Source organism: Zasmidium cellare (genome assembly GCF_010093935.1).
Source record: "Zasmidium cellare ATCC 36951 unplaced genomic scaffold M409scaffold_66, whole genome shotgun sequence".
Lineage (NCBI taxonomy): Eukaryota > Fungi > Ascomycota > Dothideomycetes > Mycosphaerellales > Mycosphaerellaceae > Zasmidium > Zasmidium cellare.
The window spans coordinates 101095-117247 of record NW_022987010.1 but is presented as its reverse complement, the minus strand read 5'-3'; the positions used below and the strand labels follow the sequence as shown (position 1 = coordinate 117247).

The 16153-nt window shown below is 52.9% G+C and overlaps 8 protein-coding genes across 8 annotated transcripts; 4 read left to right on the top strand and 4 right to left on the bottom strand.

The window, feature by feature from the left end:
• Positions 1–317: 317 nt before the first annotated feature.
• Positions 318–1515, top strand: M409DRAFT_71355 (uncharacterized protein; the record flags this gene model as incomplete). The annotated part of the gene is made up of 4 exons (XM_033819133.1): positions 318–934; positions 964–1160; positions 1192–1246; positions 1305–1515. 4 exons carry the CDS (start codon positions 318–320, stop codon positions 1513–1515), a joined length of 1080 nt encoding a protein of 359 aa, XP_033659906.1.
• Positions 1516–1517: 2 nt separating this feature from the next.
• Positions 1518–2601, bottom strand: M409DRAFT_38017 (uncharacterized protein; the record flags this gene model as incomplete). The annotated part of the gene is made up of 3 exons (XM_033810845.1): positions 1518–1589; positions 1641–2507; positions 2560–2601. The coding sequence occupies 3 exons, from the start codon at positions 2599–2601 to the stop codon at positions 1518–1520; spliced, it is 981 nt and encodes a 326-aa protein (XP_033659905.1).
• Positions 2602–3866: 1265 nt separating this feature from the next.
• On the top strand, positions 3867–5851 carry M409DRAFT_71353 (uncharacterized protein; the record flags this gene model as incomplete). The annotated part of the gene is made up of 2 exons (XM_033819132.1): positions 3867–4578; positions 4635–5851. 2 exons carry the CDS (start codon positions 3867–3869, stop codon positions 5849–5851), a joined length of 1929 nt encoding a protein of 642 aa, XP_033659904.1.
• A 92-nt stretch (positions 5852–5943) lies between these two features.
• M409DRAFT_30549 (uncharacterized protein) lies at positions 5944–7725 on the bottom strand (the record flags this gene model as incomplete). Its single annotated transcript, XM_033809979.1, has 1 exon — positions 5944–7725. The coding sequence occupies one exon, from the start codon at positions 7723–7725 to the stop codon at positions 5944–5946; it is 1782 nt and encodes a 593-aa protein (XP_033659903.1).
• A 440-nt stretch (positions 7726–8165) lies between these two features.
• Positions 8166–8573, bottom strand: M409DRAFT_30548 (uncharacterized protein; the record flags this gene model as incomplete). The annotated part of the gene is made up of 2 exons (XM_033809978.1): positions 8166–8386; positions 8441–8573. The coding sequence occupies 2 exons, from the start codon at positions 8571–8573 to the stop codon at positions 8166–8168; spliced, it is 354 nt and encodes a 117-aa protein (XP_033659902.1).
• Positions 8574–12374: 3801 nt separating this feature from the next.
• On the bottom strand, positions 12375–13097 carry M409DRAFT_30547 (uncharacterized protein; the record flags this gene model as incomplete). Its single annotated transcript, XM_033809977.1, has 2 exons — positions 12375–12445; positions 12512–13097. The coding sequence occupies 2 exons, from the start codon at positions 13095–13097 to the stop codon at positions 12375–12377; spliced, it is 657 nt and encodes a 218-aa protein (XP_033659901.1).
• Positions 13098–13611: 514 nt separating this feature from the next.
• On the top strand, positions 13612–14611 carry M409DRAFT_71352 (uncharacterized protein; the record flags this gene model as incomplete). Its single annotated transcript, XM_033819131.1, has 2 exons — positions 13612–13713; positions 13772–14611. 2 exons carry the CDS (start codon positions 13612–13614, stop codon positions 14609–14611), a joined length of 942 nt encoding a protein of 313 aa, XP_033659900.1.
• A 457-nt stretch (positions 14612–15068) lies between these two features.
• M409DRAFT_71351 (uncharacterized protein) lies at positions 15069–16067 on the top strand (the record flags this gene model as incomplete). Its single annotated transcript, XM_033819130.1, has 1 exon — positions 15069–16067. The coding sequence occupies one exon, from the start codon at positions 15069–15071 to the stop codon at positions 16065–16067; it is 999 nt and encodes a 332-aa protein (XP_033659899.1).
• Between the last annotated feature and the right edge of the window lie 86 nt (positions 16068–16153).

Genomic DNA, 16153 nt, shown 5'->3' with positions numbered 1-16153 from the left:
CCTTACCTCGCCTACTTCGACGAATTCGTCAACGTATCTCGTGAAATGGGATGGATTGACAAACCAGACTCGCTAATTTTGACGGAAGCCCGTGACAGCAAGGCTTATCGCCGCTATCACCGCAGCAAATGTATGAGCCTCTTGGCCCCTTGCATGGACCCAGCTAGGGTTAATTGACGAAAGCGGTATACAGCAGGTCAGCCTTGCTGAAGTCCATAGCTAGCCTCAGTGTATTTGATGACCAAATAGAAGATAGAGTCATGATATGACATTGCGCTTTTTCTGCGTTGCTCTACAGCCAAGAAGCATTGCAAACCATGTCAAACGAATTCAGTCTGCCCGAAACGATGAAGGCGTTGGTTATCCGGTCGCCATCCGATGGACCAAATATCGAGACTGTTCCTACACCAAAAGCCGCTCGAGGAGCAGCGGTTGTTCGAGTTCTGAGTGCTACAGTACTTCATTTCGTGCGAGACATGTACCTCGGGAAACGGCCCATCTCTCTGCCCATGCCCTTGACGATTGGTACATCAGCTATTGGCCGCATAGTTGAGCCGGGTCCAGATGCGACAAAGCTGAAGTGGGGAGATGTGGTGTTTATCGACATGATACTCCGATCCAGGGACAACCAAAGCGACGCTTGCCTGGCGGGGGTCAACGATGGCTTCTCGTCTGGGTCCAAGAAGCTCATGGCCGAAGGATACCGAGATTGGACATATGCGGAGTACTGCCTTGCTCCATTGGAGAATCTGACACTTTTGAACGCAGATCGGCTGCTGGGCGAACCATCCTCAGGTGGGCTGGGATACAAGATTGAGGAACTGAACTTCATAACCACGGCTCTGGTACCGTTCAGCGGTCTTCGAGATAATGGCCTGAAACCAGGACAGACAGTCATCATTGCACCGGCAAATGGGCCTTTCGGCGGTGCTGAGTCCTCCTCACCCTCGCTATGGGAGCCAGAGTGATTGCAATGGGACGCGACACGAGCAAGCTGGCTGAATTGAGACGAAACGTTCCGTACGCCGAACGCCTCCAGACTGTTCCGATTACTGGAGATATGCAAGCAGATGCCAATGAGTTGAAAAAGGCTGGGAAAATCGACGTATACCTGGACATTGGTCCGATGCAGGCTCACAACAGCACACAGATCAAGTCTTGTCTCCAAGCTCTCTAACCCCGGTGGCCAAGTCAGTTTCATGGGAGGCTACCGAGAGGATTTTGCCATCCCGCATGGGCTTATCGTGTACGTTGCGAAGGTCAATTCGAAGCTGAGACCTTCATCTGCTAACAATTACCCGCAGGGCGAAGAACATTTCTCTACATGGCAGGTACATGTACGAGCCTAAGGCTGTGGTGGAGCTCATTGATATGGTGCAGAACGGGATATTGAAGCTCGGAAACCCCAGTGGGACCGAGATTGTAGGATCTTATCCACTTGACAAATGGCACGAAGCGTGGGACGCTGCCGTTGAAAATGCAGGCGTTGGTAAGACCGTGGTGGTAAAGCCGTAGCATCAAAGGACCGACGACCAGTCCTCTCCCTTGAAGTAATCTTTCATAGAAGTCACTGAAACACCAACACCAATCTGCGACACATTAGCGGTCAACGTGCTACCACTGCATACTTTACGACGTACCTGATCAAGCGTTTTGATGTCCGGATCACCTCCAGTATAGCCGAAATCCTCCACGTAGTGAAAATTGTCCACGAATTCTTGCTTGAAAGCTGGTGGTGCACCTTCGAAGAACTCATCATCCGAGACTTGTTGATACTTGGCCTTCACACCCAAGACATCGCCCCACTGCCTCACCCAATCTGGTAACTTCATGTACTCAGATACCGCAAAGATGTTTTGGCCGGGTGGGAGACCGACGAGCGCCTTGACGTAAGGTCCAGTATCCTTGCTGGCCACAATGAATGGCATGGCAAAGTCCGGGGAGAACGTTCTTTTGAACACATAAGTGCCGTTTTCATCTTTCCCTGGAGCCATCAAGGGCGATGACTTCCAATTCTCAACGTAGTGACCGATGTGCAGCAAACTCATGTGCTCGGCCAAGTCTGGAAAGTGATCGTTGATGGCTTTGACGACATCGACTTTAGAGTCGAAGTGGTAGAAGTGGGTGTACTTTCCATTACTCCATTTCTTTCCGTCTGGCAGAGCAGAGAATACGAAAAGCTCGAGAGTCTTCAAAGTCTTGGATGTAGCCGCAGCCTGGGCGATATTGACTCCCTGTTGGACTTCCCTATCGTATGCATGCTTCAGGGGTTGCGGATGGCCAGTACCGACGGCTTGGAAGAGATGGCCGAAGAAGTCGGTGTTGCAGAACACCACATTAGCGTCAGCAAACGCTAATTGAAGCGAAGTCAGATCATCGAGGTCGCCTTCGACAATCTCAACGCCACTTTCCGCCAACGCTGTGGCAGCCTTGCCAGATGGATTGCGTGTGATACCACGAACTCGCCAGCCGGGCAGGCTGAGAAAGGTCTCCGCAACTGAGGATCCCTGTTCTGTCATGTTAGAATCAGTTCCGTTGTAGCCTAGCCTTCAAGCTCACCTGGGTGCCGGTGACCCCTGTGACAACAATGAGTTTAGACATGTGGTTTAGACGAGGACGACTTGACTTTCAAATGTCCCACTGGGAGCGTGCTACTTTTATGCTACATTCTGTCCGGTTATTGTATTTCAAAGCAACGTGAAAGGTCTGAGATAATGATAGGTGCTATAGCCCCTTGGCTAACAGAAGCGGAGGAAATTTGGCCCGTCGATACAGCCTTGGGCTGCTGAGGTAACATGAGCACCGGAGCCAAGGCCGTCAATACCTCTGCAGCCTCACCAGAGGAAACGCCCGTATTCTCACACAGCGTCTAGAGAGCGCTGCGGCCGACTATCCACACACTCGATGCAAGCGTCCAATCAACAGGGGACAATCGCCATACGGTTGGTAAGCATGAGGCTCCTGCATCACCGAATACTGGTCAGTGAACTTTCGGGCTTTCGAATTCCCGTCCACACGACCATGCTTAAATGCCTGAAATCCTGCCTGGGCTTTCGTCAAGTGAAACGTAGGGACTTGCGATCTCCTCGTCGTTCCACAAACAACGGTGTTGCCGACTGTACTCCAAGCTACTTGGATGGTTTAGCAGTAACGGCAACCAATTTTCCGTTTTGAGTGGAACATCGAGGGAAGACTGGTCACATCAGTCTTCAAGCTTGTTTTATTTCGTCGGATTGATAACATCATAACTTGCACTTTATCGCAATTCCACGAAGCGAGTAAGAAACTGGGGATTGCTAATGCACTGGATGCAGTTCTCAACTTCTACGCCAAACAACCTCAAGTGCTCTTCTCAAAATGACAAGACTTCTAGAAGTATTCGACCTTTCGGTCCCTAATTCATGCAGATATTTCCCAACCTTCGTCGTGGAACCCGCCATCAGGAGAGGGTACGTTGTTCGGAGGAGGCAAAGGTCGTTGTTAAGATCTGTGAGAACGACGAATTTGAATCTGGTTTCCTACCAACGTACAAGCAGCTGCCACCTGGCCCGATGTATGTTGGCACCGCAACAAATCAGGCTATCCGTCGTCTATGTCCGCACAGAAATGCAGGAACCTCGAGCGAATCCTTCGCAAACATTTCGCTCCTAGTCAACCAAGTAAGCAACCCTTGTTAAGGGCTAGGGCTTACACTGGATTGTAGGATGAGCAAATATGTCTTTAAAAGAGCTGAGCGACGACCAGTTCCTTGAACGTGCGGTCTCCAATCTTCGAGTGCTAGTGGGCCCCACTGCAACCTTTCTCCAGGTCACTATATATATTTTTAGTTCGTAGTATAGACCCACTCGAGCCGAATGAGAGCAGAAATGGACCAGAAACAGTCCTTCACGGATGTACTCATCGTTGGAGCAGGAGCAGCAGGAACGATGGCCGCTGCGTGCGCCGCAGCTTACGGGCTTAATGCCCGCATCATAGACAAGCGTCCACAAAAACTCGCGGCTGGTCATGGCGACGGTCTTCATGCCAGAATGATGGAGATCTTAGACACCTTTGGTCTGGCTGATGCAGTGCTACAGCATGGCAACGAATTTACCATGACCCACAGCTGGGTTCAAGGTTCTGACGGAAGAGTCACGCGGCAGGCTGCCTCCTCTCGCACATGGGAGCCGCCATCCCCATTCACCTCAGTGGGGCTGACCCAAGCCAAGATGGCACACATACTCCTAGACTATGTCCGCCAGCATTCCGACATCGAAGTTGAGAGGGGACTCATGACGGAAAGTATATCGGTTCAGCAGGGTAGTGAGTACCCTGTGAGAGTCACAGTTCGCAACATATCCACAAATGGCGGGATGGCGAGCTTCACTGCCGACAATGACATTCGAGTTGATAACGACGAGGAGCTGCTTGCGACGACGGGCAGACCGGGTGTCCAAGACGAGATCATAAAAGCCAGATACGTCGTTGCGTGCGACGGTGCTCACAGCTGGATCCGCCGAAATCTCCAGATTCCAATGATTGGCGACGATATGGATGTCATCTGGGGAGTCATGGACATTCATCCCTTGACAGATTTTCGTCAGTGGCGGTCAAATCTGAACTTATCGATCTTATAGTGCTAACGCAGGTCGCAGCGAGCGCTAGAACGAACAGCATCATCCAAGGACGAGGCACTGGTCTCATGTGGATTGCGCGAGAACGTGGCATGATCCGTGTCTACACTGTCGTGGGCTCGGCGAAGAGCAATGAGCACGGGAAATTTATCCAGTCAAGCGTAACCCCAGACACGATTCTGGCAGCAGCACAGAAAATGTTGCATCCGTACACGCTCACCTACAAGAAGTGTGAATGGTGGGCAGCATACCGGGTCGGCCAGCGTGTTGCAACCCATAACACTCATGAATCTGACCGCATATTCCTTGCGGGTGACGCTGTACACACTCATTCGCCTCAGGCTGGGCAAGGGTTGAATGTCAGTATGGCAGATACTTACAACTTATTATGGAAGATCAACCTGGTGGTGAAAGGCCTGGCTAAACCAGATCTGCTGGAAACGTATCATTCGGAAAGACTTGTCCTTGGCCAACAACTCGTCGATTTCGACCGACAGTGGGCTGCTATCATCTCCGGCAACGAGCCTCCCAAACCACCGCCTGGCATTAAGACTTTTAGGGTCACCTGGGAAAGTATAATCACCCACAAGTTTGTACCCCTGATCCACGGACTGCAGGTCATCTACCCACCAAGCAGCATTACCCTCTCATCGCCAGATACGATTGAAGCCGCGTCTTCTGTCATGGATCAGGGCAAACTGCCATCAGGTATCACAGTTGGCATGAGAATGCCGTCTTATCAAGTCCGTAAGCATGCCGATGCCGCCATCGAGTATCTTGGCAAGTCGTTCCGCAGTGACGGCCGATTTCGATTTGTGGTATTTGCCGGAGATGTGTCCGACTCAGCGCACTTGGAGCGACTCAGAGCCCTTGCCAAGTGGATCCGTACTCTGATGGAGCAGTATTCATTGCCAGGCTGTCAAGCAGACTCGACCTTTGATAATATCCTTGTACACACCACAAGTTCATTGACGGTCGACCTCCTCGATCTACCCGACATCTTCCATCCGTTCCATCCTGAGCTGGGCTACAACTACGACAAGGTCTTCTACGATGAGGACATCACCAATAGATTCGGGCACCGCATCGGTTCAGCGTATGAGAAGTATGGGGTGGATCGTCACAAGGGGCGACTAGCACTGTTGAGGCCAGACGGTTATGTGGCGCACCAAGGCGGGCTGGAAGAATTTGATCCGGTTGAGAAATACTTCAAAGGGTTTTTGATTCCGAGAAAATGACCAGTACTGTTGCAACATTGGCGATCTATAGGAAGGCATGCCGGCGCAGTCTCGGACTTTGCCAGCGTGGTCCGTCGGCTTATAACATTGGTCTACCAGTAATGGCCTTCCCAAAGACTCACAGGTGTTGGTCCTTGCTGTGCAACTAGAGATGCTTCATTCCGTAGACGTCGTGATCTACCAATCGTAGAAAAAGCATCCTCGGCTGTCTTTCTCCGGCGGTAGGACGTAGGTTTGAACGTCTTATGTAGATGGTTCCGGAGCTGAGCACCGATTGGCTTCCGATTACCCCTTTCTCGTTCTTCCTCCCGACGAAGACTCTTCTCTCGCTGCTCCAGTCTAGGACATGTAATAATGAAACGATCATTCGCAACTGCATCATCTCGTTCAGACCGCTCGCAAACAAATGATGTGCTGTTTTGTTCCGGCCAGAAGGCTTGAACAGAGGGAAAGCCGAAACCAATGGGTGGAGCGTGACCAGAGTGAAGGTGCATCCTCTGTAGCTTAGGACACCGGGACCTTAGGTACTCGCAGACGTCTCTGGCAGTATCAAATGTGAGCTGAGGCTCGACCGGGTGCTCGAAGTCTTGAAGGCCAAGCTCAAACCAAATATCCAATATTCGAAGTCGATTGAAGCCAGCAAAGGCGTCAAAAACGGTAAGTGGCCAACGCCCAGAGCGAGCGATATCCACACTTAGCTCCCGCAGACATGGTAAACCGGACTGAAGCTGGCCCAGGCTGTCGAGATCAATACAGTCTCCCTGCCAAGTGCCTTGGTGGTCTTCTGCTCGATGAAGGCGAAGTGTCTCTAGAGTGCCAGCATGGCACATAAGCCCATCAAGAGAGACTTGTCTCAGAGTTGGAGCAGAGATCGTCCGCAATGAGTTTGCAACCTGGTTCAAAAACTCATGCATCGTCGGGTTTCGCCAGCTGTTCAAAATGTGAACTTCTTCAAGAGCTGTAAACTGGCTTGCAGCCTTGAGAGCGAACTTTTCGTATCCGGTCTTCAGCTTCTTCAACCTTGACCAGTCGAAAGATTCCACCCAGTAGTCAATTTCATTGGCAACGACAATGCCAGTAACGTCGCTCGGAACATCGGAAGTAGGGCTTCGTGATGCCCGCCCAAATCCATAATTAAGTAAGATGAGCTCTTCAAGCGGTGCTATCTTCTCGCCATACTCAAACCCAAGCCCGACGTACTCGATAGGCTGAGAAGACGGAACGCACCCGCTTGTTGGCTGCGAGACGTCCAGAGTCAACGACTTCAGATTGGGGCAGGTGAGTATCACTTCCTTCAAGTGACGCATGATGCGTCGGCACTCCGACTCGTGGATCCACGTGAACTGGACATTGAGAGTCGAGAGGTTCTCGTTGTTGTACAATCGCATGAGTAGTTCGTCTGCGGGGCTCGTTTTCGGAGAGCCAGGGAACGTCGCAGATAGAGTGACTTGTGGTGCAAGAATGCTCAGAATAGCCGCAGGAACACTGTTCCCACGATAATCCAGAGACTTCAGCCCAGTAAATCTTGGTAACACCCGACCGATCATGTCAATGTGCTGACGGTATTTCGAGCAAGGTTGCATATTGCCACCGGGAATATCGACGAGTGTGAGCTGTCGGACGGCAGCCTCGAGACCGTTTGATTCAATGATTGCGCATCGCTTGATCAGGGTGTCGCCCAAAATCTCAATCCTGACGTGCTGGTGCTGACAATACTGCGCCAGGCGATGAAGCTGCGAATTGACGAGGCTGAGAGAAGACAGGGATGTTGGGCTTTCGCGTTGGAGAATGTCGCTGATGCTGAAAAGAATATCTCTGGGTAAAGAGCAAAGCGACGTCACACTAGTCGTCGCCTTCCCTTTGTAGCCCATCATTATGAAGCAGTGATCTATTGGCGATCGTGCTGGCGAAGGAGGCCGTGAGCAATTAAAAGTAGTCTGAGTGAGAATGGCTTGAAAAAGAGCGGCAGCTGACCGGTTTAAATAGGCAGCCTGGAAATCATAGTTTACGCTAGCGCAGCAGCTACCGCCGTCCACATAGGTACACATTCAGCTTCTGTTGCCTGTTGTTCAATAACAAATCCATCATCTGACTTTGAAGTGTTCGTTTTGTCTCCAGGAAAACATCCAGACGGCCGAGATCGATGCTATAGAACAAGATGGGCTCAGCACTGGAGCAAGACGTGCGCTCTTGCTTCAGTATACTGGGAGTTGTATCATTATGCTCTGGAGCCTCACGACAAGCTTACTATCTAACAAGCTGGCAGTCTCTCTGTCCACTCTCTGCGTCTCATCCCCACCTCCAACGAACATGCCTACTGTTGTTGGTCAACGGACCACTTCGTACCGGGATACTGACACTCCTCTGAGAAGATTTGGTATCCGCTAGGCTGATTGATAGTCGTGACGGCACCAATGTTGGCCTTCCAGACCTTTCCTCCACTCGCCCCTATTTGATTCGGGATCGCAAATATTGCTAGTGGCCCGTGCGGAAGCGTTCTCACTCCATTGGGGTCAGTAAACACACGATCGTTGACTGGCACAAGCACATGAGCAATGCACGTTTCCCAATTGATGGATTCCGACTTACAGTCATCGGATATAACGTGGAGTAATTCGTGGACGAATGTGCCAGCCACAAACTCCCACGCTGACTTCTCCGCCGAGATGGGTGAGTTAACATTGAGATTTGGACGGCGTTCAGCGAAGAGCTCCGGACACATGAGGATATAGATATCTGGAGAAAGATTGGGAGTAAGTAGCCGCTTTGCGTGCCTGACAGTCCCGAGTGGGCATGCAGCACTGATAAGACCATGCCGGTGAGTTTTTGTCACATATCCAAGGCTATGGATGTAACCTTCGACTGACAATGATTCGACAGATGTATTGCTACTGTGGAAGTGGCCCTTGCGTGTGGACCTCGTTCGGTCCATGCGAAGGTGGAGGAGCAACGTGTCATCTGCAAGGGACAGATGGGAATTGTGGAGAGGGCATTGGCGCTTGCTGTTAGAAGGTGGAACAGCGTGAAGCAGGCGATTGAGAATATCAGGCTCTCTCGAACGTCGGTGAAGAAGGAATTGACCGAATGGTGTTTAATTCTCGACAGAACTTTGCTATCTCGCTCCCTCGCAGTTTACAACTTGACCTCCACGGCCCTTGATGGCGCTGAAACTCCCGACGCCGCTCCGGACGTGTTCTCCCACCCGCACCCTCCTCTCATCGTGCGCATCTTCTGGCTCTCTTTCACATCTTCAGACCTTGGGTTTGAAGTCAAATTCTTCGCCAGTCGACGCTGAATCTGATCTTGGCAAGTCACTAGGATCTCGCCACGAACAGTGACAGCATTTCCAACTTGACAAATGCTGGATCTATTCTGATCTCGTCGTGCAGCGACACGACTCTTTTCTTGCGTAGCATTCTTGTTGTCTGGCGGGAGAGCAAAGGCGTAAATGAAGGCGACTTGATCTTCACGTAGTCCGAGCTCCTCGACTTTGTAATATGATATCGACACTCAATCATTTCTTTGGTGTAGTCTCTGTCCCATCCACGGACTGATTGCTCGTTTCCCCATCTCTCAATTGGTGACACTGCATTCATCGCAATCTCTCGGCTGAGATTCTCGCATCATGCCTCAGCGAACTTTTGCTTGGACGCAGCCGAAGCTGTGAGAGGTCCACGGCAGAGTCGTTGGGCCGAAGAGAAGATGCAAGTGACGACAATGACAGTGTGGACGGCGTCTTTGGAAGACGACAAGTTGGCGGCGAAGATCTTGCCTTCTTGATGTGAGGTCCGACTTTGCTGACTAGTCGTTGGAAGAGGGAGCGGCTGGGTCTTGTGCTTTCCCTGATGGCCATCCGGGATGGGCATGGTGAAGGCGAAGGTAGTGGTGATGGCTGGCGGGAAATGCCTGAAGCCGTGCTTGTGAGGTTAGGGCCAGCTGTCCTTGGCCTTGCATGATGTCCATCGTTGATGAAGAGTGGGCTCAGAGTTGACCTCGAGGGGCTGGGAGACAGAGTGGCCGACCGCTTCCCAGGAGTCCCGACCGTCCTTGGTCCGACATACGTGTCCAGTTCTGTATCCGGTCTCGAGAAGCAGACAAGACAAACAGCGCCAGCAAGGCACTCTCGTGGGCAGAGGTGATCCATAGCAGCGACCAAGGAAAGACGTGGTGAAGAAAGTGGAGAGGTACGTTCAAAACATTGAGCTCGTGGAGGTGGAGCTTCTCTTCATATTCATGTGTTGGTACGCATCGCTCAGAGCCTCTGGCAAAAGGCCCAGATGCAATTAATGTCAACGGCGATCGACACTACTTCATGTGAAAGCCCCTTGGAGACGGCAGAGGAGACCTGGTTAGGAGAGTCCAGCGAGATCTGTTGTTCAGATCGGTGCAAATCGCATGGGATAGCAGCATCCTTGGGCTATTCTTGCTCCTTGTAGCTCCAACGGTCGTTGTGCATGTGCCTAGCAGCAGGACGGCGTTCATCTTTCTTTCGTGACTCCTTTTCACATCCAACATAGGAGTGCTGATCGCCGTGCACCAATTCCCGCCGGTGATGAAATCCATGTCTCAGACGGACCAGCACTTCCAAGCTCCGTCGCAGAACAAGCCGTCATCTTTACTTCTTCAAGTGGCTGCTGGTCGGTGCAGACATAATCGGATGCGTGTCTGCCGGCAGCGACAAGGCAATTTTTCTTCTCGTATATCTTGCAGTTCTCATTGTAGCGTTCATGCACTGGAGCTCGTGACCCATCATCAACTCATCATAATCATCTCGCTCGGGGTGTTGTTGTATGTTCGTGGCGGTTACGGAAGGCCGGCTGGCGTGCTCCGGCGAGTGAAGTTCGTGGTAGTTGGACGTCGTGGAAGCTCTGCTGCAGGGTCCAATCTTGGACCGGATCACGGGATATGGAAGCCGGAGCACCCTACTTCCCATGCACCTGTATTCGGCGTCACAGACGCGGCCGCTCCCACTCGGGCATTCTTCTCTTTGGAACTTTTCTTGGAGTGTTGAGAAGACCTTGCATCTCGGCATAGACTCTGTGCTCTAGGCCTGAACTCAGCACAAGCCAGACCGGACACCCGCTCCACAAGCTTGCACGGGAACGTCTTGCAGCGTCATGTATGTTCTCGTTGCCGATTCGCCATGAGACACGGCAGAAGGCTTCTGCAGGATGGAATGTTGTCCGAGATGAAGACCAAAGCTTCTTTCATATTTCCTCGACAATGGTCTCCAGTCGCAGAAACAAACCCTTGACCGTCCAGATCCATCGCCGTCTAGCTCGTCTTGAACTGCCGCGCGGCGGGTACGGAAGCGAAGTCGTTGAGGCATTGTCAGGTCGTGTGGCTTGATGAATGGCCGAGCCGCGGCAGGAAAAGTCATCAAACACACCAGTGTAGTCCATGTGGTAAGTGCCTTGTTTCGAAGGCGGGATGAAGAAGTCCTCACCCACCGACGGGCTAAGATTGGAGCCTGCAAATACAAGACCAGATAATTGAGAAGCCATGCCTGGTTGAATGATGTGGAGGCGCAATTCTAGTAGAGCAGAGTAGAGCGCCTCTTCGAAAGATGGAGTGAAGTTGGGAGGTTGCTCCACGCATACAGACACAGACATCTTATGTCTGCAGAGAGAGAAGGCGTATGTGGCCACATCGTCGATGGAAAAAATCGAATCGACGATGGAGTGCATGTCACGACGGACTCCTGCCCACCTCTTCCAGCGGGAAGAAGAAGACCCTCGAGCCCGAACAGGTAGTTGCAGTTTTCTCTAAGCTCACGCGGAAGACGCTAGCTGCTACGTTGTTCTTCTGTGCATCGTTCTATATGATGCCCGGGATTCTTCTTTGTCGCAACACCTTGCGGTGGTCGTGCTCTTTACATGTTCCCAGCAGCCGTCCTTGCAGAGTCTGGCCTCGTCGACGACAATCTGGTGGCTGTCTCTGCGTCTGGTTCGAATCTGCCACTGCGAGACAGGGCGACGGTTGCGAATTCAATTCAATGTACCAGTGGAGCAGTCGCGAAGTGCATTGGCCTGCAACGGAGCAAACCTTTGGGTTGCAGGGAGCCGGACTCCGGGAACCCTGCTCCCACGGACATGCCTCAGGGTCCGGAAGATCGTGGTCTCGCATGAACCACAGGAACGAGCGTTTTTCGAGGGGCAATTCTCCGCAGCGGGCAACGAACGCGGGCAGGGTCAATCTCGTCAAAGATGCGCACCAGTGGCAGTCCAACTGCAGGGTCAGTGTTCCGCAGCAAGCCCTGCATAATCAGAATGGGGTGCCTTGGTATGCTTTGTCGGCTTCATTCGCAGCTGCTGGGTCGAAGGAGATGCTCACAAGATCATAACACTTTCGACGCGATGGAGTTTCCTTATTTGGTGGATTGCTGAATCTTCAACAGCAGAGGATCAAGGAAGCAGTATTCCGCGTCCATGTAAGCAGGAAGCTGAAGGTGCTGCCCTGGCAAAGGTCAAACGGGGAGTCTGGCGCATTTCTTAGTTCGAAACAGTAGATCTACACTGTTTTGTCAAATGATAGGGATGGCATCGACGTCCTGAAAGCCCCACGACACGACAGCATTGCTGACCCTAGCGAGATCTTGTCCGAGTCAGTATCAGTCAATGTCTTCGGGTTATTGGTGTTACTGGAGCTGTATGTACTCACCAACTTTCAAGGCTTTCCGCTCCGCATCTAGACTTTGCATCTGGGTTCGCAATTGGTGCACCTGCGTCTTCAGTTTGGCAATGGTTAGGATGTCTTTCCTCGCTCTCGTTTTCAGAAGCTTGACAGCGCAGGCATCCTGGTCAGAGGATTCCTTCAGCATCTCATTCTGGGTCACGGGTGCCAGATTCCGCGACTTGGACTCTTCCAGCTCAGCTTCGAGTCGTGCTCGAGCCTCGTTGGCTTGTCGGAGGTCTGCCAGAGCGGTGCTGGCTGGTCTTGGCTGGACGGCTTGAGCTGTGGGACGAGAGTTTGACGCCTCTATATGCTGGAGGCCGCTGATTGTGTGCCAGATGCTGGGTTTGAGAAGCTTGGTCAAGGGGATCTCAGAAGTCGTGTTGTCGGCCCATCTCACGGTGCAGCGAGGGAGGGGGTCAGTAATATCCGCATCCAGGAGAGATATATGTGTTCGCCTCCGACTTCTAACGGGCCTGTGCACTCCTGCTGCTGAGATAGTCTCGAGCGTGGTGTTAGACTGTTCCCGTATTCGACGAGCTCTCTGAGCCTGCTTGACCTTGCTGATTCCCATATCGAAGAGGCAGGGAGAAACACCGGATGATTGCAAATGGCGCAAGTGGTGAAATTCAGGAGTAGACTAACGCCGGGCCCCGCCACAGTATGAGAGTCTCTGGATTAATCATTCACTCGATTAGCTTGTCATATGACAGATGCCGAGCGACGCCGCATGTCGATTAAACGGGTGTCTGGGAGGCATTGGAATCTGGGAGGTGACGTCTGGATTTAAGGTTTGGGGCAGCCGAGGCCGGGCTTGGCAGCATCTGCACCTCGATCCTTGCGCAGCTTGAACAACCATCCACCCTCCCCCATCAATTGCGCCGCCTGAATTGATTGATCCGCCATTGAAGATGCCGTCGCCCATCAACCCCTTCCCCGTCCTGCGACAATGCGCTCTGCGACCGCGCGCGACCGTCCTGCGGCCCAGCAACGCCGTGATTGGCGTCAAGCGACCAGCAGCACGCTCCTTTGCCGACGATAAGTCCAAGACTCTGCCCAAAGCCGAGGGCGGTGAGGTCGGCCCCAATATGCAGCAGCAGGAGCACGTCAGCGAGGAGGCGGCGAAGATGGCCAAGATCCAGGGCGGATCGGGGCCGGACATCGAGGGACAGGGCACGCCGGTGCACGAGGTACGGAAGGAAACAAGAGAGACGAGGAAATGGATGTGAGGCTAATTGGACACGACAGATCCTCCAAAACGAGAAGGACACACGACAGCAAGCTCCCAAAGTGATGAAGGAGCAGGCCAAGCAGGACGGCAGCGCCCCCAAGCCCGGCACGAGACCCTTCTCCACGCTGGCACGGCGACGGGCAGAGGTGACTCCCACCTCCTCCCCCCCTGGCGATGCTGCCCTAGACTCATCACTGCTGCCCACAGCTCAGCAACACGCCCGGTACGACGCAGCACTAGACGCCTCCTCCCACCTCCAGCCCGCTCCCGAAGACTCCAAGGGCCACAAGTTCCCTCTCCCCACCATGCCGCTCCCCAACAACCTCCGCAAAGACCACCGCTACGATCCTGTAGTCACGCAGGTCACGAACCTCCTCATGCAGGATGGCAAGAAGTCGGTGGCTCAGCGCAACATGGCCACCATTCTGACCATCCTGCGCACTGCTCCAGCGCCAACCTACAGCGAGACCAGACCGTTGCTCCCTGGTGCGCCGCCAGCGAGTCATCTCCCGCTCAATCCCACCCTCTACCTCACACTCGCAGTAGACAGTGTAGCGCCACTGCTACGCATTCGCTCGCAAAGGGGAGCAGCCGGCGGTGGTGTGGCTCTGCAGATCCCTGTGCCGTTGGGCCTGAGACAGCGGAGACGACAGGCATTCGAGTGGATTTTGGATGCTGCTGCGAAGCGCAAGAGCAGAGGCAGTGGCAATGACATGTTTGCGCAGAAAGTGGCGGAAGAGTTGATTGCGGTGGTTGAGGGCAGGAGCAGCGTGTGGGAGAAGCGGCAGGGCGTGCACAAGCTGGGAACCGCGGCAAGAGCGAACCTGAATCATCGGGCGGTTGGTGGCAGGAGGTGAGGATGAGACGGAATGTGTATGATATGAGCGACTCGAAAATACCTGGCATCAAGAATCGCAGCGTGTGATGTGCGGCATGGCATCGAAAGCAGATGCTCAACTTTCGAAGCGATAATGCCTGCGCGGCACTGAAGCTTTTGCTTCGTATCATCTCTGTCTGCTTTCTGCAACCAGATGGCATAGGGCATACACAGCGAGAGTGGCTCACACGTGAAAGGCGGCAGATCTTGATCTGGAATCCCGACGATGACATTCGGGCAAAAAGTTGGCCGCATTGGAGCTTGTTCTCCATCCCAGTTGTAGCTCCAGCTCTTCTTCTTGTCTTCACGTATCTTACTTCTCAACGCATCTTACGACTTCAAAAAGGCTTCAAGACGAGCACAACCGTTGATTTGACGCCATAACAACCGCACGCCACGGTCAAAGGACAAGACAGCTACATTCCTGCTTTTCCAAGATGACGACAATGCAACAACTCTTCTCGGCCTACCAGCAAAGATGCTCACAACTATCCAAGAGCAGCCACCCCTTCGCAAAAGGCGTCGCTTGGGTCGCCGGCGACCTCGTTCCACTCCAAGAAGCGAAGATCCCACTCATGGACCAAGGCTTCCTGCACAGCGATCTCACCTACGATGTACCATCAGTCTGGGACGGCCGCTTCTTCCGCCTGGATGACCACCTCGATAGATTTGAACTCAGCTGCGGCAAGATCCGACTCAAACTACCCATCTCCAAGGCAGAGATTAAGAATATCCTGGTGAGGATGGTCAGCGAGAGTGGGATTCGGGATGCTTTTGTCGAGCTTATCTGCACAAGAGGCATGCAGAGCGTGAGGGATCAGATGATGAACGCAAGTCAAGGCGCGGCGCCTGCATCGCATAACCTGTACCTGTTCATAACGCCTTACATCTGGGTCATGCAACCCGAGCTGCAACTCAATGGGACTGGATCAGCCATCATCGCCAGGACAGTACGGCGCACACCACCGGGAGCTTTCGATCCCACGGTGAAGAACTTGCAATGGGGCGATTTGACCCGAGGGATGTTCGAAGCGGCAGATAGAGGAGCACATTATCCGTTCTTGACGGACGGCGATGGTAACCTGACGGAAGGCTCCGGCTTCAACATCGTGCTTATCAAGTACAACATTCTCTACACCCCCGACCGCGGCGTCCTCGAAGGCGTAACTCGCAAGAGCGTCATAGAAGTGGCGAGGAAGCTGGGGTATGAAGTTCGGCTGGAAGTCGTTCCTGTCGAGCTGTGTTATCGTGCGGACGAGATTTTCATGTGCACGACTGCTGGCGGTGTCATGCCGATTACGTCGTTGGATGGGGAGAAGGTGAGCGATGGGAGGGTTGGACCGATAACGAAGAAGATCTGGGATGGGTATTGGGAGATGCATCATGATCCCAAGCTTTCGTTTGCGATTGAATACCAGGCGAGGGCGAGGCTGTAAACAACTCTGCTGAATGATGATGTTGTAGCCAAGTCTCATGGAGCTCGAAGTGAAGGTCCTTACCTGCAGGTGGCCCGTGTTGTGTT